This window comes from Tauraco erythrolophus, chromosome 7, assembly GCF_009769465.1.
Source record: "Tauraco erythrolophus isolate bTauEry1 chromosome 7, bTauEry1.pri, whole genome shotgun sequence".
In the NCBI taxonomy this organism is placed as follows: domain Eukaryota; kingdom Metazoa; phylum Chordata; class Aves; order Musophagiformes; family Musophagidae; genus Tauraco; species Tauraco erythrolophus.
In genome coordinates, this window is record NC_141471.1 from 62,178,318 (window position 1) to 62,202,740 (window position 24,423).

The 24,423-nt window shown below is 42.1% G+C and overlaps 1 protein-coding gene across 1 annotated transcript in view; it reads right to left on the reverse strand.

The window, feature by feature from the left end:
- Positions 1-24,423, reverse strand: part of ELMO1 (engulfment and cell motility 1) — a 266,730-nt gene that overhangs the window by 223,668 nt on the left and 18,639 nt on the right. The window contains 2 exon segments of the mRNA XM_086614382.1: positions 5,097-5,266; positions 14,616-14,666. Coding sequence (XP_086470508.1) covers positions 5,097-5,266; positions 14,616-14,666 — 221 coding nt within the window.

The window sequence follows — 24,423 nt, forward strand, 5'->3', positions numbered from 1 at the left end:
GGGGGTGTCAAAAAAATTTGGCTTCAGACAAAAAAGTTAGCATTAGAAGTGCTATGGAAATCTCCTTCTGAAAAGTCTCTGAAAAGGAAAATAACTGTGTGCACACACACACACCCCCCTCCCTCCCTCCTTTGGTGATACAGATGCACAGAGTCCAAAAAATGATTGGACATGATGGTTAATTATAAAATGGAATCAGCATTTACTTGTTCTTCATGACTTGACTTGTCTTGCAGTCTCTGCTATAATTTATAGGTCAGCCAAACCATAAAAATAAACATAAAACCATCTCTTTTTTTCCCTTTTCTTTTTCTTCAGTTAATAAGAGATTCATAGCATTCTGGAAGCAAGAATGAGCCTGAAGGAAAAACAAAGATGAGCCACCTCAATCAACAGGATTGAGATACAAGCGGACAGTTTCTAAGACATGTTGCATCTCTGCTGACATAAATACATTCATACTGACAAGATGCACTCTCAGCTTCACGAGAGCCCCATGCACCCTACAATCTGTCTACCACCAACCCCGATGGCTTTGTCCCAGCACACATCATGTCTGCAGCTCATTTGCTCTAAGCAGCAGGCACTCAAGGAGATCTGGCCCAAATTATGGTAACTACACATAGTACTAAAACCACTTTTGAAAACATATGCAAAATAACAATAAAAAAAAAAAAACTCTCTCAAGTTGTTATTTTTCAAGCTATATTAGCATCAAGAAACTGGAAAGGTTATTCTCTAATGCCTTCTAATTTTCTCCAGTATTCAGGAATATAACACATGGAAAATTAACTAGGACACACTGTTAGTTTTTGTCAGCTTTTTATATGACTACTTCTTTTCATCGCCAGCAAAATGAAGCAGAGGTAACTAAAAACCCAGGGATTTACATTCTCTTACTCTGGTCACTGTACTTTTATAGTCATCAGCTTCACCGAAATAATGAGTTAAGCAGCACAATAAACAAAGCCAACTATAAACAAAGCACAGGTCTTTTCCTCGGTGAGAGTTATATAAAAAGCTGGAGTCTTGCTTTCCAGAGGCTGCCCACTAAAACTTAATTACACACTCAAATTATAACTTAAGAGCTGCCCCTAACATGAGTTCCACGTGCAAAGCAAACCTCGGAGCAACCTCACACTGAGCATGACGGTACTTCTAATGAGCGCTGCCTGCCCCTTTGGGGAAAACAGAGAATAAAGCCTGAATTAACAAAATTCATCGATTTCTAGCACAGCTGCACCACACCGTGAACAGAGGCGCCACTCAGCCTGGGCTTACTGATGCAGGGCTGTCCTCAGCCCCGTTAAGCTGCAGGCAGCTGGGAAAGCACACAGAGGGGCTCCTTGCAGAGCCGTGGCAGCCACCCCATGGGGTATGTCCCATCCCTTCCCAACCCCCTGGAGTCCTAGTGCCAGTCTCCAGGTTGCCACAGCAGAGCAGACAGCCGCTCTCACGCTGCTTCACCACGTGCCTGCTCTCAGGTTGCGGCTCAATGGCGCACCTACGCCAACGTAGTGGTCTGTTGCCACAAAAAAGGGTCTTTTCTGCATCCCTTCGTGCCCACTTCCTCTCTTGCTTCTTCAAGTCTCAAACTGAGCAGAAAACTAACTCCGCGAACAGAAGTGGGTACTTCACAACCAAGTTAACAAGCTGGACTGGCTTTGTGAAGCATCCAGGCACCAGAACCAGCTCCAGGAAGGAAGCAGGACTGGGCTGGAGAGTGGAGACTAACACAAGGAACAGGAGAAGACATTAGGGAGCTGGACCATCTCTTAGCAGCACCAAGCCATTAAGGTGTTCTCAGCTGTATGGTTGAGTCAACTTTCATTTAAGCAAGGCTGGCTCAACCACAGTAACTCAAAAGTGGGTAAGGTAACTCCACAGTGAAGATATACCTTAAAAGTATCTTTACAAAATGTATTGCCTACTAAAACTGTGCCATCAAAGAGGTTTCTGCCTTTCCCTGAAATTTCTGGCTGCTCATCCCTCCTCTAATACTGCCTCCACTTTGTAATGCTAATGTTTGGGTAGGTCCACCTATGGACACTAAAGTGATCAGAGTTAAAAATACCACTGGGGAAAAGAGAGTGGTAGGGAAAAGGAGGGAAAAGAGCCTTTTGGTTCGAAGCATTTTGATGACTTGGTCAGCAGAACAGCCCACAAAGCCACCCTGCTGAAGGTGCGCAGCCCAGAGCAGGAGCTAATGGCCAAGAGGCCTTCAGCTTGCTTTGCCTTTTCAGTGAGCATCTTGTGGGACCTCCTATTAATGGTAGTGCAGAAGGTCCAAGCAAAACCAGGAATACAGAACCTAAGAGGGCAATTGACTGACTCCAGCTGCTTTTCCTTGATGGCCTAAGGGCACTCAAATGGCTGGCTGTCCTTGTCCCACTCCCTCCTCCATGTATTACCCTTCTCCGCCTCCCACACACACTTTGTTCGCTCACAGGCCATTTTAGGAAGCTGTTTTGTTATAATAATAAAGTCAAAAATCAAACCAAAAAAAAAAAACAACATTTCTTCTGAGGAAGCAGCTTATCTGTTGGCTTAGCGTACTGAAAAAACAATGAGTGACAGACCCCGAAGAGGATCAATAGCTTTAAGTCGGACAAGAAAGGAAAGTAGCAGCACCACGGCAGGCTTAGGCTGCTGAGTCGGTGTATAGTAGGATTTGCTCCTTCCATTAAACCTCAAGTTCTGTTAAATACGCACTCATCAGCCAGCAATGCACAGTGGGGAAGAGAAGGGAGCACACAGCGTAGCACAGATGTCCTCGCTTCACAACTCCCTTCGCCAGACCAGATTTGGAAATACCTGATCTGCAAACTCCCTCAGAAGCTGCAGAACGTCTAGGCTGCTGAGCACGAAGAAGACTACAGCGAGTACTGAGAGTTCATCAACACGTGAAGCTGCTGGAAACTCTTACGGTCTGAGTCTTTGTTCAGTGCCCAAACCAGACAGCGTTTCTCCCGACAGGCAGAAACACTGATGAACAGATTAGACAGGTAGATCGATCAATGCATCTTTGGTGATACGTTACACCAACTAAAAAGAAAAAATCTGAAATCCTTCCAAATGTAAGCTACTTAAAAAAGCAATAAACTCTGCTCATATGTCCAGTCTACAAGCCTGCTGTGTGGTTTGCAAACTTATACCCTCAGCCAGGAATTACTACTAGGGTGTAATTTGCTGAGCAGTTCTTTCATCAGTGGTGCTGCCTTAAGTAGTTTCCCTCCCAGACAGTTATTTTTAATCCAGAACAGTCTGCTACAGCTTGGCCCATCCCATAGCTACAAAACAGTAGTACAGACATATCTGAAGGGTGAGGAGGGCACTTGCTTTAGCCTTGATGCAGTTAAAAGATATGCTTGTAAAAAATGTGAATGTTCCCTGTCTGTTTCAATAGAAAATAAAGTGCTTTAGTTTAAATACCTTCTGCAGTAGAGTAAGTTAAACCATTAAATAAATTCATGACAAAATAAACTACAGAGGCAGTGACTTTCAATTTGCTTATGTGCTGATTTTCCTAGACACATGAGAGCCTGTCCATTCAGTATAATTTTTTAATTAGTACAGTAACTGTGTCCATATGTTTACATCAGCTTAAACCTGTCTTTGGTTTAAAATTTAATTTGGCCCTAAACAACAAATGTTATATAAGACAAGTTGACAAATTCAATATAAAAAATATACAAAAAAAATGCTTCTAATTGAGTGGCATAATATGTGCCACAGACCACATCACTGCAAAACAAAAAGACCATAACCCCAAAACACTGAAGATGAAACCATGAGCTATCGGAAATCCAGTATATAGCTGGAGTTAGGCAGTAGGGATTCACAGTCCAATAAACCATTGGCCACACAGCAGGCAGGGACCAGTGAGAACGTGCTTTTACATTTCCCAATCTAAGGACTACTGGATTCTAATGAGCGCTTAATTTTTTCTGTGGAAAATACCCAGTATATTTTCTGTGGGACCATCAGAGACAACTTATGTTCCATCTCAAAGCCCACTTACTACTTTTTCTGTACTCTCAAACACTATTTACTTTCTTGAATCCATGGGACCACAAGTACATTTGTGAGAGGATTTGGATCGATTTCAGTGATTGACTTCTGAAGTCTGGTCCACAAGACTGAACAACCCCCCAGTGAATAAGAAAACTACTTTCAGAGCATTTTCTTTCTCTCAGAAAGGGTGCAGGTACTGTTGATTTCTTCATGTGAAGTAGAGGTTGACACTGACTGCAAAACACTAAAACTCTTACTTGAAAGCAAAAGCCTACTTGAAATAGTAGCTTTTAGAACATAATTTAATTATGCAACAATCCAGTTGATACTTTTCTGTAGTACCCTTCACATTAAGCCAACAGACACTTACTCAGGGCTATGGTCCTGAATTTCACCAATAGTGAAAAGTGGTAAGATATTCTGGTAAAATGTTCAAGGCCACGTTGGATGAGGCTTTGAGCAACTTGGTGTAGTGGAGGGTGTCCAGTGGCAGGGGGGTTGGAACTAGATGATCTTTGAGGTCCCTTCCAACCCAAACCATTCTATGATTCTATGATTAAAGAATAAATGTATTTTCAGAGGTGAGCTTTCAATTTCACGTCAAAAAGCCAGTTTTGAAAGCCATTTGAAAAACCTCAACCAGAAGAATTTAAACAATAAAATGGAAATAAAGTAGGCACTGAGTTTTGCTCCACATGGTCTCAGTAACATAGAACTTAAAACATAGTTTTCAGATGACATCACTTAAATATCAGCCTTTAAATATACTATCAATGATTTATCTAAATTCCCATGGATAGAGAAGAAAGTAGGACCACAGTCTCCCCAAAACTTCATGGCACAGAGTGTACTTGTGACTTCATACTTTGCTCACCCCCAACCCCCACCAGTCCATTGGTAGGGGAAATTAAAAGACTGTTCTCATTGATAATGGATACACTATCCTCACAGCCCAGAACTCTTCAGATGTTCTAGTTTATATAATCTTAGAAGTTGTCTACAAAAATACTTCAGGCACTCAGAGAGTAAGCACGAAAGCACCCCACACAGAAAGAACATCAGGGTTTAACCAGAATACTTACTCTGTGCCACTTTCAACCATTTGTGTTAGGAGGGAAATGCCATCCAGGTTTATAAATTCCTGGGCAAACGTAACATCCCGGGAGTAGTTAGCTAAGTCTTTCAGTGCTTCTAACTTTGCATCCATACTCGAAGACTGGATCCTCTCATGGAGCTGCTGTGCGTTTTGAGCCTAAGAGTGAAACAAAACAAAAAAGACAAAAAAGCTTTCATTACAATGGCAATAATTAATGAAACGTCAGCGCGAGCAGGAACAATGGCAATAATTAATATTAATGATACTTAACACTTGCATGCTCAGAAATTATTCAGTAGCTCACATAATGAATTACTTTAGCAAAGTATATTAGTCCTTTACTACCTATAATTATTTGGATTCTTGCAGAATCATAAGCTGAGCAACGGAGAGATATCCCATTGTCTCAGGCAAAATGTAAGTATTACAGAAGACAGCCTTTGGCTTGAAGAACTTATGTGTCACATCAATAAAAGTAGAAAAGAAAATAAAATAAACAGCATCAGACAATCTCAGTATAGTAACAGCAGCACTTTTTTTCCTGTCAACGCTCACTCAGTTTACGCACTTCTTACAACCTTTAGCAATGAAGACCATATACTGTCCTAATCAGCTTATATCACTAGAGACCTACTTCAGGCCTTCTGCTCCTTCCTCCCCCTCTTCCTTTTGTTCACAATCAATTCAAAAACTCACATACTCTCTTACAAGGAGCATAGGAATAATTACTTCCCACATAATACTATATTATCACTCATACATCTTTATGCAAGTTCAATATCCACATATATTAGGCTATTCTGCCCATTAATGCTTCAAATACAGGATGAGACAGTGAAATCCAAAATGAACACTGATGATAAAAAGCCAAAGGGATATTTAAATAATGTATATTAATGAGTGTCTCTCTTTAGCCATACAAATACTCTAAAATATATCTCCTGTTTTCAATTTGATGCTTTCACTTACCTGAGCACAATACCCAAAAGCTTCAGTTAATAGCCAGCTGGCCAATACTTTTCTTAGAAAAATAATCCTCCTCACTATATACAGATACTTGCAAAATCCAATTTCCTAAAATTCACTTCTTACCTGCACCGAATGAAAGGTGAACAAGAAGCTATGTATCATTAGGAAACTAAATTAATGGTAAATTCTGCTGAGAGTTATTTTCTCTGAGATTATGCTTATTCTTTCTCAGCTGGAGAAGAAAAATAGAAGAAAAGGCTGTGCTGACAGACAATTCCTTTTCTGTTCAAGCAATGAATATACTCTTCACAGAGATGGTCATCTCTGCAGATCAAGATTCTGAGATAGTAGACGTTTTTAGTGCAAGTGAACATTTAAACTGAGAACACAGGAAGAAACAGCACCATGTTGCTACAGATACAGCTTCCTATCTACATAGCTTTGATTGCTTAACAAATATTAATAAATTAAATGTCTCAATATCCTCCAAGATCAGCAAGGTTTGCTACTTTCCATTTTCACAAAGAAAAACTAAAGCATGGCCTCCAGTCAGCTTTTGGCCAGAACCTGGCTGGTGAGGAGCGTGTACAGGAAAGAAATAGCTTCTAGTTAGTGTGGCTGTGGTTAACAACTTCAGCTAAGGCAGCACTTGAAAAGAAATGGAATATCTTTAGTCCAGAGCCTTTCTATGCCTTAAGTTTTGTGTAGCGCAGCCATAGCAGTGTCTTAGTTTCAGCTGGGACAGAGCTAGTTCTTCTTTTCAGCAGCCAGAAGAGCTCTGTGCTTTGATTTTAGCCTGGGACTCATTCTAACAACGTTGACAGCGCACTGATGGTTATAGTTGGCACTGAGACATCAAGGACTTTTCAGCTTCCCATGTTTTGCCAAAAGTTTTGCTAAAGTACACTTGTATAATCAGCTACAAAAATTCCGAGCAACCACTATTATTACCTGAACCAGAAGTTCAACAGCCAACTCCAAAACAATCTCCTTCACTGAACTGCTTCTATTCTAGACTCTCCACTACAACTCAGGAAGACTCAGAGATGCAAAGCATCCTCAAAACATGGCCTTTTCTCAAGATACATGAAACGTCTGAATTCCTGGCCATCTCAGAAAAGAAAAGCTTCAGAAAATCTTTAATACTGCCACGGCAGCTGCATTGCCCTGACTTTGGAAACGGTTGCTCAAATTTAACCTGAAGTTCATTAAAATCTGTGCACATGCCTTCTTTCACCTGCCATGGTTCTGGGAAGTTACCACCCTCACTATCTGCCCACTGAAAGATACAGTTCTTCCAGCTTTCCATGGGAAGCAGGTTCTCTGAAAGCTCCTGGACTCAGTGAAAATGAAACAAATAGGTAAGATGAACAAAACACCTGGTTCAGTGTGACAACCAGTAAGACTAAGTGGGCAGAACTTGGACAGCAGAGCTGTGGCCAAGCACAGTAGCAAGCAAGCAAGCACATCTAAGAAGAGCCAGGAGAACATCCTCCTCCAAAGCCCTTCACATCACACCTGCAACTATTGTGTAAACACCACCTCCTCTTTGTACATGTTAACAACAGATCATTCATGGTCAAGTTCACCTTTCCTCATGAGGAGAGATTCCTCCCCCCAGCACAAACATCTGGGACTGGTGAACTGCTGCTGCCAGCCCAGTTAGACTTCCATTACACATGAATCAATACCAAACACAGATAGAGCAAACCCTACCTCTCACCAAAACCGAGAACAACAGTACAAGGACATGCACCGACAGCTCACCTACACTGCAGAACACCAGCATGAGCGGGACCAACGAGTTCAGCCCCATTTTAAGCACATGAAAGAAAGCTTACTAGCATCATAGCCTTTATCTGACTATGCCAATGCTAATGCCCATCAGCAAAGTTTCTACATAGCTGTCCTTTTCTTACACTAAAGTTTTGCAAGACACCAATACACCTTGCTGCTGCTATCGGAAGAGAAAAGAATTGGTAAGAGCAGAGCAGATCTTGATTAAAGGGGTAAACAAACATTTGTCTCAGCAAGAGTGCTGCTACGTGTCTCACTGGAAACGTGGCCAAAAGTAATGTTGGCTGTTGTCATCACAAGTGCCTGATGGGTGAAAATATTGCCTCAGTGAATACCATGCAATTCTCACAAGCCTCCTGGTTCTTGTTGCCATAGCACTCATACGTGCTGACGGGATGTACAGCTCGCTCACAACTGCATTAAAAAATGAAACCCAGATGAAATACGCTCCGAGTGCTTGCCAGGGAGCTATTTTAATGATTTACAATCCATCAGTGGATGGACAGAGAGCGCAGCTCATTAAAGCAACAGTAGAGCTAGGTGCCATGTCTCTGCTCTGATTGAAATATCATTCAGGTAAGAATAAATAAATATATAAAACCTGCACCATTAAGAAGGAATTAACAGAAACACTGCTCTTCAGGTAAATAAAAGACAGCATTAACTGCCCTCCTGTTTAGAAAGGAAGGAAGACAGGAAGCTTGTAAAACTCCTGCTGTTGAAGCCCCAGCATTTCAAAAGGTTGTCAAGAGGCATAAGCTGCATGTCTAGTCTTAAAGGACTTGCTCCAGGGACAGCCAGCAAGGTTGCCCTTAGGGAGGAGCAGTGCTTAAAAGGAGCCGCTTGATGAGATTGTCAGCTTAAAAAGAAAACTAATGACCTAAATCCAAGATGTGACTTGCTTAGAGACTCAAATAGCCATTTGGAGGTTAGGAATCCCAAGATCATCCTAATAAGGGATTCTACTGATTCAATTATCATTTCTTTGCCACCGAATACTTTGTGCAAACTTTGAAAGTAACCTATTACCCAGAGGTACACAGGGTTTCTGTACGGAATACAAAATACAGTGAGCCAGGCAGGGCCAGAGAGAGGACTCAGATTCCAAATGCAACCACTATCAAACATTAATCTGCTATGGAAGAAATTTGGACCATTGATTTAAATTGCTGCTTTGCCATTATGTAATCAGTTTTCTTCTTCATCCTTTACAAAGAGCAAACAAAATAAAATATGAGTATTTCAGTCTTCCCTGTAGCTAAGTTAGTCACATTATTCTACTTTTTGCTAGAAAAAAAGGCATACCAACCATCAGGAACTACCAAATAGAGCTTTGTACTAACCAAACAGGTGCATTTCTGTGGTTTAATTTAATTCACTCAGTGCTGAAACACTGTGGTGGTCTAAACTGCTGCCTTTTCCTGCCTTGTTACTGCCACTTCACCTACAACTGCATATATGTCAGAAGGGAATGGAGGAGTAGATACGTTACATAATCACCATCACACACAAACCAGGTTCAGCAGACCCAGCAAGGCTGAGGAGCCTCTGATGCCAGGTAAGCAGGAGATTACATTTTAATTAGTAAAGATCTTAATTGTGAACATTTTTACGTTAATACTCGAGCACAATTTCTACATCTAAAGCCCTCTACGAATTAATGCACAGAGCAGTCCTACGCTATCACTACACACAATTAAGGAGGCAGAAACAGAGGAACAGGGAAACGGCCATGTCTAGGGTCACATACTAAATCAATGATCAAAGCAGGAGAGATGCATAGCCATATCTATCATGTAAATACGCCCAGAATAAGTTTATGCGATCAGTCCACTTAGGGACATTTGAGAAGCAATTTTTCCCTCTTGCTGCATTTGAAACAATCCTTTTTGTTTACTGTTCAAACTATGCCTCTGGAAACCTGAAAACATGAGATTAAACGTTCATCTACAAAAAGGCAACAACCAACTCCACTTCCCAAATCTTCCTCTTGCACTACGAGCAGACAAATATAAAAGTGGCTCATTGACTTCCGTGGTCAGTGCTCCTGTCATAGGGTTCAATAATAACTAAGTCACCATTACATGATAAACATAATCACAATCGTAGGCTGGACCTGCAAATATTCATGCGTTTACTGAACTTCAAGAACATTAAGTCAGTTGAGCACATATTAAAGCAACTGTAGATCAAAGATTATAGACCAGATTGCCCAAACTTTTACTCAAAGACAGAGGATTCAGATGTATAAGTAGAAATAGGTTTAAAAAACCTCTACACATCCTTCTCTGTGTAGATCACATTTAAACAAAAAAAACCACGTTGCTCCCATCTGTAAAAGCATTCAGGGAAAACACTATGATGACTATTAATGAACATATCTATTTACATGATTGCTCATGCTAGAAATGTTAATACAGCTGCCTACAAACAACTGAACAGGTTTGAAAACTCAACCAACCTCCAACCAGGGGATCAAAGAAAAACATGCACAAAAGCAAATCATCAGGCACCACAAATACCACATTCGAAAAGGCTACCCATTGCATCAACTTTTAGGGGATGGAACTCACGAGCAAGCCATGTTTTCCAAGTGCCCAAGAAGCTACTTTCAAATAAACAGTGAGTGCTCAAATTATCAGTTCTGTTCAAAAATTATTAAATAAAATAAAATAACTAAATAAATAAAGAGGGCAGCTCCTTCAGTTTAATTTTCCCGGTACTTTAGCGTCCTTTTAAAATGATTAGTCATTTGAACAAGGATTCGCAGGATCCGATCAAAGGAATCCTGCAGTTGCATGCAGTAAAAAGTTGGACCCTGCTTGCTGCATTGCAGGATACAACGGTCCTTTCCGTACAGTCTCACACTCAGGAGCAATTACAGCTCATTTATACACCTACCCACCATCCACTGGAATGCAGGTATCACAAAATAAACAACAGCAATCTGGCATTTCAACTGTCACACGTGTTCAAATCCAAAGAAATGTTGCATAAGAAACTTCTGATGAGTCCCTTCTGGAACGCAAATGGATAAGGGGGGGAAACAGGTTACGGAAAACTGCAAACACACACAATAGCACGAAGAATTGTTAAGAAAGATGACAGGAGAGGTTAAAAATAAATAAGAAAGATTATATAGGAACGAAGATAATATGAGAGAAATTCAATCTGTACTCAAGTTACCTAGGAAACAGAGTGTCTGTGCGGTGAGTGGTTTATAGAGGGAAAAAAATAGCATTGTTTAGAAAAAACAGCCTTTGAGAGAGTGGCACAAACTTAGCAAACAGACCTACAGAAACAAAGAGGCAGTTCAAATTCCCACCAGGCCTAAGGACTGGCGTTTGTGAAGTTTTAATTCGAAGCAGTTTAAAATAGACACACTGTAAATCTCTGAAGGCAAGCATTTCTAATGGATTTCGCAGCACACCGTTACTGTCGTTTTGTGCCCTTGCAATATTAATGATTTTTCAGAAAAAGGTCCCTATACACGCTCACAAAATAACCTAAATTTGAGATTAAAAGAGAGAAAGTATTTAACATTTACATTTGGGGAGTTAGATTTCAAATCCTAATTAAAAAAAAAAAAAAACAACCCAAAAATGCTGGTTTACTACTTCTACATAAAACTACCTTTTTCCCCCCATCCCTCCTTTTAATCTTTATTAGCACCTGCTCTGGGTATGTGAACAATACACAATTTGAGCCTAATGACAACAGAACTGAAAAAAGATCATATCTCATCCTTCTCACCCAATTTTCAATGACTCACTGCACGCAACTGTGAATGGGTACAGTCAGGCTACTGGCTGTCATGGTAATAAGTTCCATGAAAATTAAGAACTAGAAAAGCATTTTAAGGTCATGCAGCCTTCAGAACTGGTCAAAATGATTCCTGTCGACCCTTCAAGAAAAAAAAAGTTTCCTCAAAAGGCTTGTGAAGTTCAGCACAGATATTTTTTTTGCCCACAGTAGCCAGGAAGGAGGCAGCTCAGGCTTCTCTGGAACTACACAGACCCATCCCAGACACCGCATAATCTGCACATGGCTCCTCTTAATTTCTCTCAATCTTCTTCTCCTCCTTTTTTAATTATTCCACCTCTTCAAAAAGCATTTTTGGTATGATTTTCTTTTTCTGGGGGAAGGGGGAGATAGTTTCAGCTTTATACTGATGCAGGACAGAGAAAGAAGGGGGCAAAAAAATGCAGAATATCAATATTTTCACAGGATGAGAAAAACATTTCCCACCCAGCTCTAGCAGCAAGCAAAGCATCTTTCCCATTTTTCAGGGGTATATCATGCACCCTTGTTCCTCACGTTATCTCCTCTAACTACTGTTGCTCTCATACAGAATTTCAGAGGAAAAAATGGAAACAGATGGCCTGTTAGCTTTTCAGGGTAAACGACAAGCGTGTGGGTCACCAGTCTAAAAACCACAGCTTGGAAATCTTTAATTTATCTATTTTAGGTACCTCTATGATGACCACTTTGACAGTACCTTAAAAGCAAAGATACCATTGAAGAGTGGAAACATGTGGAACTTCATTTAATACCTATTTTAAGAATACAAGTACTCTCTAATCTAAAACCAATCCAGTCCTTCAAACCTCCTTCCAAGCTACCTCTCTAACTCTGGGAAAACGTTAACAAAAACTTTCTAAAAACATCAGAAAATCTGAAAATAAGCACTGGTTCAGGGATAAGTATCGATACTGAAGACTAGGAAGTAGACTAGCCTTCTAACAGAAAGGCTGAGTCACTCATAACTGCAGGCTAGTGGTCCATCACTTGGTATATCCTAAGGATACCTCAATATCCTAAGGTCCCCTGGCTTGGTTGACAGAACCTAAGGCAAATCACCAAAGAAACAGAACAAGTAGAAGAGAGTCTTATACAAATGCCCATCTTCCGGCTCATAGATATTAGTAGAAAGTGTTATAAATCCAAAAATTTGTCTTTTGTGTTTGTAGGTCATGTTTCCAATTGCACAAGCGATCATGTAGACAGACAGACAGCTGTTTCCACAGATCAGTGGCAGCACAGTCTTTCTTCAGTTTTGCATGGTGCAAACTGGTTGTGGATTTTGAGATAGGGAAGGATTCCATGAGTCATCTCACACTGCCACTCCATGCTGTGGTTACACAAAGAATGATGCAGTGCATTTGGATCACACTGGTTCCTGATGAACCACAGATGTTTTGATTTCATGAGATCCCAAGTCTGGGCAGTAGATAGCCCTTTTTCAGTAGAGTAGATGTTTGTTCTTAAGAAGACCCAAAGGTTAGGAGGAGCTGGTGCTGGGGCTGTCTGTTTCTGAGGAAGTTCCCCCAAACAGGGTTTTCTCCACCAGCAAGAGGTTTCTCTACGTACAAGGTTGTTCTGGTGACATATGGCAAGACACTCTGGAGTCACACAGACTCTGACACAGCCATGGTCTTCAACTATTGCTTATTCCTATGATTGTAAAGCTCTGTATTTAATGACCATTGGAAAATATGATGAAGGATAACAGAAATATCTTGTCTTTCCCCAGCTGGTTGCTGCTTAGAAGTGTTTTCCGTTAAGAAGCTACATTCCTGTAGATTTATATTGCAATCACTTAATAAAAATCTTGAGGCATGTATATGTTTCCATAGCGTCGTCTTCAGTTTCCACTTACACACAAACCTGTGTACAAGTTCAGTCATCTCCTAAATCCACTATAAGCCATCATCAGGTTAAGTAGGCTGGGGAGGAGTGGAAACACATATGATGCCTGGAGAACCTGGGAAGTTAGTAGCAACATAGACTTCTCTGTTTCTTTGAGCCTCATCCCTACTAGCTGAAAAGTGGCCCATCCAAAAACATAGCTTTAATCTCTGCGTGGCTTCTATCTAGAAGTTTTCACGTTTTTTGGCAGTAACTGACCCCACGCTCAACAGCTTCAAGAGGAGCCAAAAGTTAAACCACCACAGCTCCGTCTTGCCTGTTCAAATGAGCTGCAGTGCAGGATGGCAGAGCTTGGCCCTAAGAAGGCTTCAAATCTGCAGAAGCTAGACCACCACCACGAAGAGGTAAACCATTTTAATGGCACCCTACATTTGTCAGCAAGGAAACGGGATTGCTGCTGCCTTAGACATACATCTTCTGGGATTAATAGCAGCTTTCAGCATGTGGCAACAGTACTGCTCAACTCAGCAGGGAAACAGGCCATTACGAGGCAACCAGCAACTCTGTCATGCTTTTTGAGGAGCTGGCAAGGGGGTAGTGTTGAAAAAAAGTAAAATGAAAACAGTAAAATCTCAACGTTATAGCTGCTGCTCACTCAACAGAAACCCAGAGAGCAGGAAAGCTCTGACCTGAGCTTCCCAGCAGAGCTCTCCATGATTCAACTCCCAGCCTCTTCTCTTGGCTTTGAGCTCTGGGGCAGGAGTAACCTGAGTGAGGCTGGAATGCCAGCAGGGAAGGAGAGGTATCTTGGACATGAAAGCTGTTTCCAGTAGGAGAGAAGTCAGACAAAAAACACCCAGTTGTGAGCACTCCACCATCAAATGTCACCCAGAGATACCATCCCTGCCCCTGTAACTCAAAAAAAGAGACCACCACATATGGTCAGCTTGTGACCACACCACCATCCTTCTTCGCAGGGGGACTGTGGAACACAGCATGGCTAAAGCTCAGAAATACATACATCAGTTCACAATGATTTACCAATCAAATCTTCACTTTGAAGGGAGAGAAGAACAGAACAATAACTCACTGGAGATGTTGTTAATCGAAGGATCGCTCCATTTTTTATTTCATTACGATTCTGAAAGAGAAAAATCCACAAGGCTTTATTTAAGACTCACACAAAAAGATCAAACATGCATTGAGCAGAATGCCACACTAAACCAGCAACAGTACTCCCCTGCCTGCATGCAGCAGCTTCCCTCTTTCATAAATACAGTATTTTCCCCATCGAGGCATACTAACTTTAGCTTCAAGAAATAGGTGGCTGTTCACATGATATTTAACAAATCTGAACCCTTTCTTGAAAGACTTCGTGTTTTTCAAAGTTTAGCTGCCACTGGCAACCTCTAAATATTTCTTTGAAATATACTGTCCACGGTGTCTGGCTCTGGTACCGTGCTACATAGCTGAGGGGTTCGTAAGTTTGCTGAAACCTGTCATTAAACATCTGCAGGCTTTAAAATTTATCCCACTGGCTCTCCATTTTCTATAACAAGAACATGCTGACTTAAACCACTGGAACCAACCCGCTGAGCTCTGCCACCACGACTTTGCATTCTCCCTCAAAGTTTTAAAAAAAAAACACACAACAAACATTGCTGTTAGCAGTAAGTAAAGTTCAAACACGCCACAAGTCACCCTCCTTTACCCAGCTGGCAGAAAGAGGCTGCATTAAGAATTCTTTCTTAATTCTTCCAATTAAACTAAAGCTATGGGTAGACAAAAAAGCTATGCCATGGCGTAAGCTACGGTGTACGCTTAGAGCATCCGCACAACTTTGTGGTCAACACCCATGTGCATGGTCTTGCCCTGTGGCAAGCAAAGAGGAGCCTGCCCCTCTTTCAACAAGCTACCTCCAGTTCACCATCCCTTAAGAGAACACAGTACTGAGCACGAGGAACAAACTAACAGGCACGGACTGTGCCCAGAGCAATGCACAGGCACAACTTCCTTCATGGTTCAACAGCTTGTTCGTCGGCCATTATCCTAATTCATCAAAGGAATCAGAGGAATCCCCAACAGTTTGAGAGATAAGAGCTAATTTTGTTCTCAAGACCACATTGCAGGCTTTCTTCAGACTGGTGTTAAGCCAAAAAAATGAAGGCGGATGTCTTCTCAGGCAACTTCTCTCAAATTCATTTCATCCTTCTTGCTCCCATTCTGATACATCTCAAACCCAAAATGCTAAAAACAGGATAAATCTTGCCTGAAACCAGGTCAAGTAGTCCCAAAATAAAACTCTAGTACATTGTCTCTTTCTTGGTACCCAAGTCCTCTGCGGGATCAGTTCTAGCTATACGCAAGATCACCCTCCACCCACCAACACTTCTTCACTCTAACTGCAATAACTGAAGTGCCAGACAACACAGGGGGTACAAGGGAGCCACTTTTTCACAGCATCTTTGCTTACATACGCATATAACTCATTTCAGCCCTTAGCAGTCTCCTCCTGCCAGGACAGCCCAGGGAGGCCAGCCAGGCTATACTTATGAGAGGGGCAAAAAAGGGTGAGCAGCTAAGTACAGGGTGACTTCCCACAGCACTAACACAAGGCCAGAATTTCTCCTCTTGTAGTAAAACAGCACCAGACCCAGCTACGTCTAAGGAATCTGTATGAAGTGGCAATAGTGCATTTGTGTGGTTTAATCTAAATCAGTGTTGAAACAAACTCACTTTGCAAACAGCTGCGGTGGCTTAAACTGTTACCCCCTCCTGGATTTGTGGAACTGAAAACAAGCAATTGCTTTAGGACAGACAGTCATCATGGGTTAAATCCACCTGCACCAACAGCCTGGGCTGAGGCACCAGACCTCAACTGCGTTAGGCCAGAGTATGTGCATGCACACAGGGTTCTATCAGCTTTACTTGGAAGGTAGCAAATCCCAGCATGCAACAATCATAGAATCATGGAACCATAGAATGGTTAGACTTGGAAGGGACCTCAAAGATCATCTAGTTCCAAGCCCCCTGCCATGGGCAGGGAATCCCTCCACTACACCAGGTTGCCCAAAGCCTCATCCACCCTGGCCTTGAAGACTTCCAGGGATGGGGCAGCCACAACTTCTCTGAGCAACCTGTTCCAGTGCCTCACCACCCTCAGAGTGAAAATTTTCTTCCTTATCTCTAATATAAATCTCCCCTCTTTCAGTTTAAATCTATTGCCCCTTGTCCTATCACTACACACCCTTGTAAAAAGTCCCTCTCCAGCTTTCCTGTAGACCCCCTTTAGGTACTGGAAGGCTGCAATAAGATCACCCCGGAGCCTTCTCTTCTCCAGGCTGAACAGCCCCAACTCTCAGCCTGTCTTCATTGCAGAGGCGCTCCAGCCCTCGGATCATCTTTGTGGCCTCCTCTGGACCCGCTCCAGCAGCTCTATGTCCTTCTTGTGTTGGGGACTCCAGAGCTGAACACAATATTCCAGGTGGGGTCTCATGAGAGCGATATTAGAACCAGTTAGGGAATTAGACAACACTTAAGCTGTACCAATCACATTCAGAAGTGAAAGGTCACTGGTATCCTTAACAGAAATACTGGAGCTAAGTAAATAGGCTGTTTTAAACAGAACTAAAAGCACATATACAGGCTTATTTTTTTCAGCAGCATAACTTTAAGCTCAAAGTTTCTCATGTTCCCTGCTCTAATAAACACAAACTACCAAATCAGGTGGACAAACTAATTTGTGGTTTAACCAGATAAGTCACTTCATCTGGGCTGCAATAAGCACCTCCACAAACACTCTTAGTCCATAGCAAACATGAAGCACTGGGCTTTGTGTGAGAAGGCTACACTACGGTCTCAGAAGGTCCAAGATGTTGAACAGAGAACAACTGCAAAGCGGGGTGCCTCCCTCATCACCCTACTGCCTGCATGCTCCCTTTTCTGCCTTGCACCAGTTCTGGCACTGGACAGATCTGTCTGAGAGGTCGATGGCACAATCTCACTAACTTGTCAGAAAGCAGCCTTGGTAGGAAAGAGAGGAGAGTTTCAAGCTCTGCAAGGTTTGAGCACCAGTGGTAACCCAGGAAAGATGGTGGAACCACATTTCTGGAAGCGGGGAAGGGGTGGGGGGAAAGAGAACACGGAAAACATGAGGAAGTATTATACCTTCCCTTTTTGGCAGCAGCAAGCTGTCAACCACAGCCCAAATTACATTATTTCGCAGTTGCTTCAAACTGAAAGCATGCTCCACAGTTTGTTCAATTACAGTAGTTTTCTCACAAGCTGAAACTCTAATCCATAAAAGTTGGGCTTAGCCTGATATACAAGGGTATGTAGTGATAGGACAAGGGGCAACAGATTTAAACTGAAAGAGGGGAGATTTAGATTAGATATAAGGAAGAAATTTTTCATTCTGAGGGTGGTGAGGCACTGGAACAAGTTGCCCAGAGAAGTTGTGGATGCCCCATCCCTGGAAGTGTTCAAGGCCAGGTTGGATGAGACTTTGAGCAACCTGGTGTAGTGGAGGGTGTCCCTGCCCATGGCAGGGGGGTTGGAACTAGATGATCTTTAAGGTCCCTTCCAACCCAAACCATTCTGTGATTCCATGATACTCTCTACAATGTCATGCATGCAGGTTAAAAAACAAACCTCTAATTACAGAAGGACACTTACAGATCACATAGATTGCATCTACAATCAATCTAGCAAGTGAAAAATATCTTGTTAAAAAATACACTATTTCTCTATGGTCAGAGGAATTTAAAAACAAGTGGAAAAAGGGAAGCCGATAACCCGAGTTCAGATACCACATACGGATAAACAAGAGAAGTATTATTCTCCAGAGTGACCATATGTCAGCAGGTTATATATATAATAGCAGAAGAAAAAGAACACAGAGTACATAAAAGCATGGCCAGAAGTTTTGTTTGGGGTCTTTCTGTTTATTTAGCAAGCCAAGTCTGAAACACCAAAGCTTCCAGACTCAAAGTTGCGTTGCCTGTCGAGAGCCCACAGCGCACAAAGCTCTTTTTCTCACCATGCCTGGCCCAGAGCAAGGTTTGTACATCTGCCCTACACTGTAAATTCCATCACTGCTGTCACGAGAGAGAGAGAGCTCATCTTCAACCCCTGATTTGGACAAAGGCTTAGGGAAAACTGCCCACACCTTCTCTCTGAAAGCACACAAAGCATGGAGCCTCTAACACGGCGGGCTAGCCAAAACCTGAGAAGGGTTAGCTGTTCCCCAATCAAAAATCCGATTTTGTTTATCCATTCTACGTAACGACTTGAGCGCCTACCAAGAACCAGCGTGTAAGCGTACAATTAAGCCGAGAGGATTTCCTACATTAACTGTGTGATGCAGCCATCCACACGCCTGCTAATTTCAATTGCAACATTTACCCACAGTTAATCTGCTTAGCATTAGGGACAGCATCCTGCGGATTTCTTTTCCAGGATAACAGAACATCATTCCAACACAGCAGCCAGCTTTGGCGATCGTCCTCGTAAGCACCGCTGCTGTTCAGGACAGGGCGCACCACCACCAAAAGCCTCTTCCAAGACATTTCTGATCTGTTTCTCAAGTGTACATCATGTCTAGATGTCATTCATGCTGTTGATCTGTTATCAGGGAAGCTTATTCCTGGGCAGAGAGGGAACTCCTGCAACAGCACTATCCAAAATGCCCCTAAGAAAACTCTGTAATGAGAAAATCGATTTGGTATAAATGTTACCTAGGACTTCGCACTTATATTATGGATACAAGCAAATGTCATTTGCAATATTATATCTAGCAAGAGTCTACACTCACTACATGATTTTATCTTAATTGAGCAAGTGGCATTTCCAAGCACCATACTGCTGCACGACACTTTCCACGGCAAGTTTTCAATCAGTCAAGTACTACCATGAAAACACATAAACAACAAAATACAGGAGGAAGTAGAGGATACCTAGACAGTTTGCCTTGTGTTCACGTCTTGGAGCCCTCTGACTTCCGACTCCACCAGCTGGAGCAACATAAAGCTGCCTTTCACCAAGCTCTGCCTTTACTGCAGGCCTCCAGCACTAACAGAGTCCACCAAAACCATGGAGAGGGATGAAGGTACATGAATTTGCTTTCAAAAAAATCCTATCAAAACCATCAAGCCATTTATTCAGAGCTTTGCAGATACACTTCGGAAAATTCATCAAGCAAAACTGAAGTTTATTTTGCCATGTATTTTTGTCTTATCATTTTAATAATCTGTTATACTCAGCAAAATGCCACAAGATTCAGCTCACTGTAACTGGTTGGAATGGAATGTTTTCTTAACATATTTGAGGAAGACCTAGAAGCATTGGTTCCTATGGTTATAGCTCGCTCAGCACTATTCTTTAACCTTGCCCAAACAGCTTCCTTCAGACTTCTCTAACTGGGCTAAAGAATAACCGCCAAGAAATCTAAAATTCTTCAGGTGTTTATACCATTAAGTAATAGATTCTTCCCTATTTCCATACTACTATTCTTCCTCCAAACCGACACAACAACAAAAAATTAGAGCTATAGAATATAGTTTGAAGTTAGTGACTCCGTAACATTTTAATGAGGATGAGTATGGGGAAGTAGTAAATAAGGACAAAATGCTACACAGAGCTCCTTTTTAAGTCAACAACTTGGGAAGGAGAAGCAAAGTCCGTGTTGGCAGATCTCCCTTAAAGCACTGATTCAATGAAGGCAGGCAGCATCAGCAGGTTCAAGAGGAGATGAAAGAATTTCATGGCCCTTATGTGGGATATTAAATGGACCGAGTAGCCTCCACCACCTGTAGTAGAACAAATGTGAACGCTGAGGTAGCACGAAGGGAGTGAAAGCCATCATCAAATCACAACCCTGAACGGCATTTGCTGCTTTCACAGCTGGAGATCGATTATAGAGCTTAGATATAACATTCAGCTGACTTGGTAGGAAATTGGTTCAGTTCATTTTTAGTCACCAAAAACTTGACTAAGATGAGATTTGAGAGATATAAGTAATTATCAACATTGTACTACTTGGCATGACAAGACTGTACTGCTTTAGAAGAAACATAGAGGCAGTTAATCTTGTGATAAAATTTCTTTTCTGGAAAGCTGCTGGAAACAGGGAGAATGTCTTCTAGTTTTTCACACCAGAATTTGATGATAACGTTTTCCTTAAAAAATTAAGTGTTGGTAGTTTGGCTGAAGTTTCTAAAACGGCAGTTTTCCGCACGCTGTTTATCTACCTCTAACTCAAGGATTACAGAAGCTGGTTAAATACACCAAGTTACACCAGTGGTGCAGTTTCAGGGAATACCTAATCAAGTGCAACTCTACAGCCCACTAGAGGCACAATTCTGCACGTATCCTTATAGCATGTGGGCTCCCAACACGCTTTCCTCTTACATCGCATCTACCAACATGCAATAACACAGTCAACCACCTAACCTTAAAAAAATTACCTCTTCCTCTCTCCTTCATTTACAAAAAGAAAGAAAAAAAAATCCAGAATTTTCTTTTGTCAGATCCATGACTCGAACCAACTCACTTTCCAGCAGTACAGTCACTAAGATGCTAGAGAAGTGAAGGGAATGAAGCAAGCGAGGGGAAAAAGAAAGCTCAACAACCTGTTTCTCCAGCAGCCCATAGTTATACCAGCTTGAATGCCACTGAAACCACATCCTACGAAAAAATCCATACTTGGTATGATTTACTTCAGGTGGAGTGATCTAAAAGGACAACATTATCAGGTACCACTTGCTCTGCAGAACAGCAGTGGTATTACACTGTGGGCTGACATCCTTCTGACACATTAAAAGAAGTTACACACAAGTTATTTTTAACCTGGACCAGTTCCCCAATTCAAGCTGCCACACAGACAGTTGTACCAGTGACACGGAAGGGGTGGGCAGCCAGCAAGCAGCCCCATGGTTCTCTGATAAGCTGGAACATAAGAGCTGCACCCTGCAAAATAAACATCAGGAAATGACAGACTTTGCTGGGCTCGGACTGTTGTTGGTAAGATCATATGAAGGAAATCAGAACAGGGAACTGGTATGGACACAAAAAAAAAAAAGAAAAAAAAAAACAGAAACCACCAAAAAAAAAACAAACACTCAAATAAGGATTGTCAAATTGAAGTCAGTTCTTCGATGCAGTTCACCCAACACATTCATCCACTGAGGGGTCAGTGCAGGAGCAGTAGCTCCTGAAGCAGATGCTGCTACCATGAGAAATAGCTGTAGACTCAAGCCAAGACCAGGGTTCACAGACACTTTTGCCAAATCAAAGCAGAGCTTGCTACCATAAAGCAGAGCCTGGCTTTTCAGTCTCTTGCTTGTTCCTACTACCATTTTTATGCAGCATAAACAGTTGTATAATTACTTGATGAGTCAGTAAGGGAACTAAATCAGATGAAAACTTTATCATTTTGGGTTTTGCCCAGTTTGGACATGATTCAAAGGTCCTGCCTCACCCTTATTTCAGATTAGGTAGATTTTTTTATTAAGCAAATTTGATGAAGTGGCACAAAATGATTCTCCCTCTTGCCATCACCTCCAAAAATTGTCAAAAAAAAACGCTGTAGCCAGCGGAAATGAAGTGGCAGGATCTCTTGGGGAAGAGGAGAAGAAATCAGAACTGTCCCCTTTCAGTAGTGAGCTGTGATGTCTGTTCACTGCACCTTGTAAAACTACCCATGAAGTATGATGATGATGTCAAGAGCATTTTTCTGTCAGCCAGGTCTGACACAGAACTGTTTGCCATCAGCTGAACCCAAACAGCCGCACTGTGCCTGTGGTACCCCATACCTATTTTCAAGGGGTGTAACAGAAAGACAAACCTTTTCAGAGCCCATCCTCTCTAGTGATAATTTGTAAGGTGAAATTACAAACTAAATTCAAGAAAATAAGTATCTGTACAGATTTTTTTAAAAAACACTTGATCCATCTCATCAGCCTCAAAATGGCACTAAGGAACTAAACAGAAGATACTGTCATATCAAATATTTAAAAAGAAGACAAGCAGAAGAATTAAGCTGTTCACGTTGGGGCCAGAAAGTATAACAGGTTGGCAGGACACAATTATTTTCATTGGAAAATTTTGCATAAACCGAAAGTCCTACAAAACAAGTCCTAAAAACTAGCACTAATTTGGTAAGAAAAGGATGACCACTGTTCTTGAAATTAGCCTGAATGAAGCAGGATTGAAAGTGATTTAGTGTACAGATACTGAAGTTTTACTTCTGTTCACTGGAGAAATAGACACTGTGTCCACTAAATTTTACTGGAGTCTGCAGGGCAGCATTACCAGCATCCATCAAGCAGGCAGGAGTACGGCTGCTCTGACTCCATGCGCTGCCCTTATTGTTAGGAATTTCTGCAGGGCTCTGCAGATGCCCCAAAATAGTAAAAAAAATTGTGAATATGAGGGAAATACCACATGTCCTCTCGGTGGCAGGGAAAAGGGAAAGTCAGGCATAGTTTGGTCCAGGTAGAACCTGAATTGGAATATGCCACTTCTGTAGCATCACTAACAAGCGTGTTATCAAGAGAAATGAAAAATGGCAAATAAGAGGAGCAGATCACTTAAGATCACAGATCACTACATTTCTCCAGCTTCCCAGCCTTCATGCTACTCCTCCTTCTCAGCTGGTTACAAAGAACCAGATCCTGCAGTGAATCGGAAACCTTCATTATTGAGAACGTTTACTTCCAACTCACTAAGTTCAACGAAACAGCGAAAACAGATGAATACCAAAAGCATGAAAGAAAAAAACCCTCCAAAAACCCCCAACCCTATAAGTCGCTCATTTCTTGTCCTGTCATTTGCATACACTCCCACGCTGGAAGCCTGTTACGGCGTGGTGGAATTTCACATGAATATACAATTACAGGTCATATTCAGGAAAAAAAAAAAAAAAAAAACAAGATGACAAGCAAAAGCACCTTTGAGAAAGAACAAGCATCAGGGACTCTACCCAGGTTCTCAGCTTGGGGAAGGTGGGGGATAGAAGGATGCCCCACCTGCAAACACAGCAAAGAGCTGAGTAATGACAACAAAAATGAGGTGGGGGCAGCTCCCTTTGCAAAACAGCACTAAAAGTCTCTTGAAATTAATGGAGGGAACTCTCAGTGTCTGCTCTCCTCCACTTCATGCAATAAGCACATAAGAATGAAACGGAAACGTGGGAGTCAGGAAAGAAGGAAAAAACACAGGGAGTCTTCAGAGGCATTGGATGTAAAAAAAACCGAACTCAACAAAATGGTGAGTGAATAAAAATGGGCTGCAGTCAATACACAGAAGAATGAAACGTCCTTCCATTTAAAAGATAACGTTAAAAAATGGCAGCGGTAGCACCACTGTGCGCCAAACACAGCTCGGAGCTGGCTCAGGCAGCCCCTCGGCGAGACCGAGTTAGCTTTTTCCTTCTGATAGCTGCTCAGGTGCAGGGTTAAGAACCACCACATCCTGCATCCAGCTTGAATGCTGTTCTTCCCAGTCCCACACTCCTGCGAGACCCCCTTGGTGTTCAACATCGTGGTTTATCGCCCCTTCAGACACGACCAAAAAAAGCCATTTTTGAGGCTGTGCCGTAATCTGAACAGCTACAATGATCCAGCTCCTTCACCATCTTTTTGTTTGCAGAGACCAAGTGTGAGCTAACAATGATCCGTCCCAGAGCCCACGGTGGGCAGTGAGGAGCACCAGTGGATCTGGAGGAGCCAGACCTTCCCTGCAGGGCGAGCAGCGATACGGGAGCAGGCACACCCACCAACGTGCTGCACGAGCCGCTCGCACGCCTGTCCCTGGATTCCTAGTGCTGCCAGCGGAGCAACACAGCCGACAGATACCCAAGCAGTGGTTTTCAGCCCAGGAACACGCATAGCACACAAAAT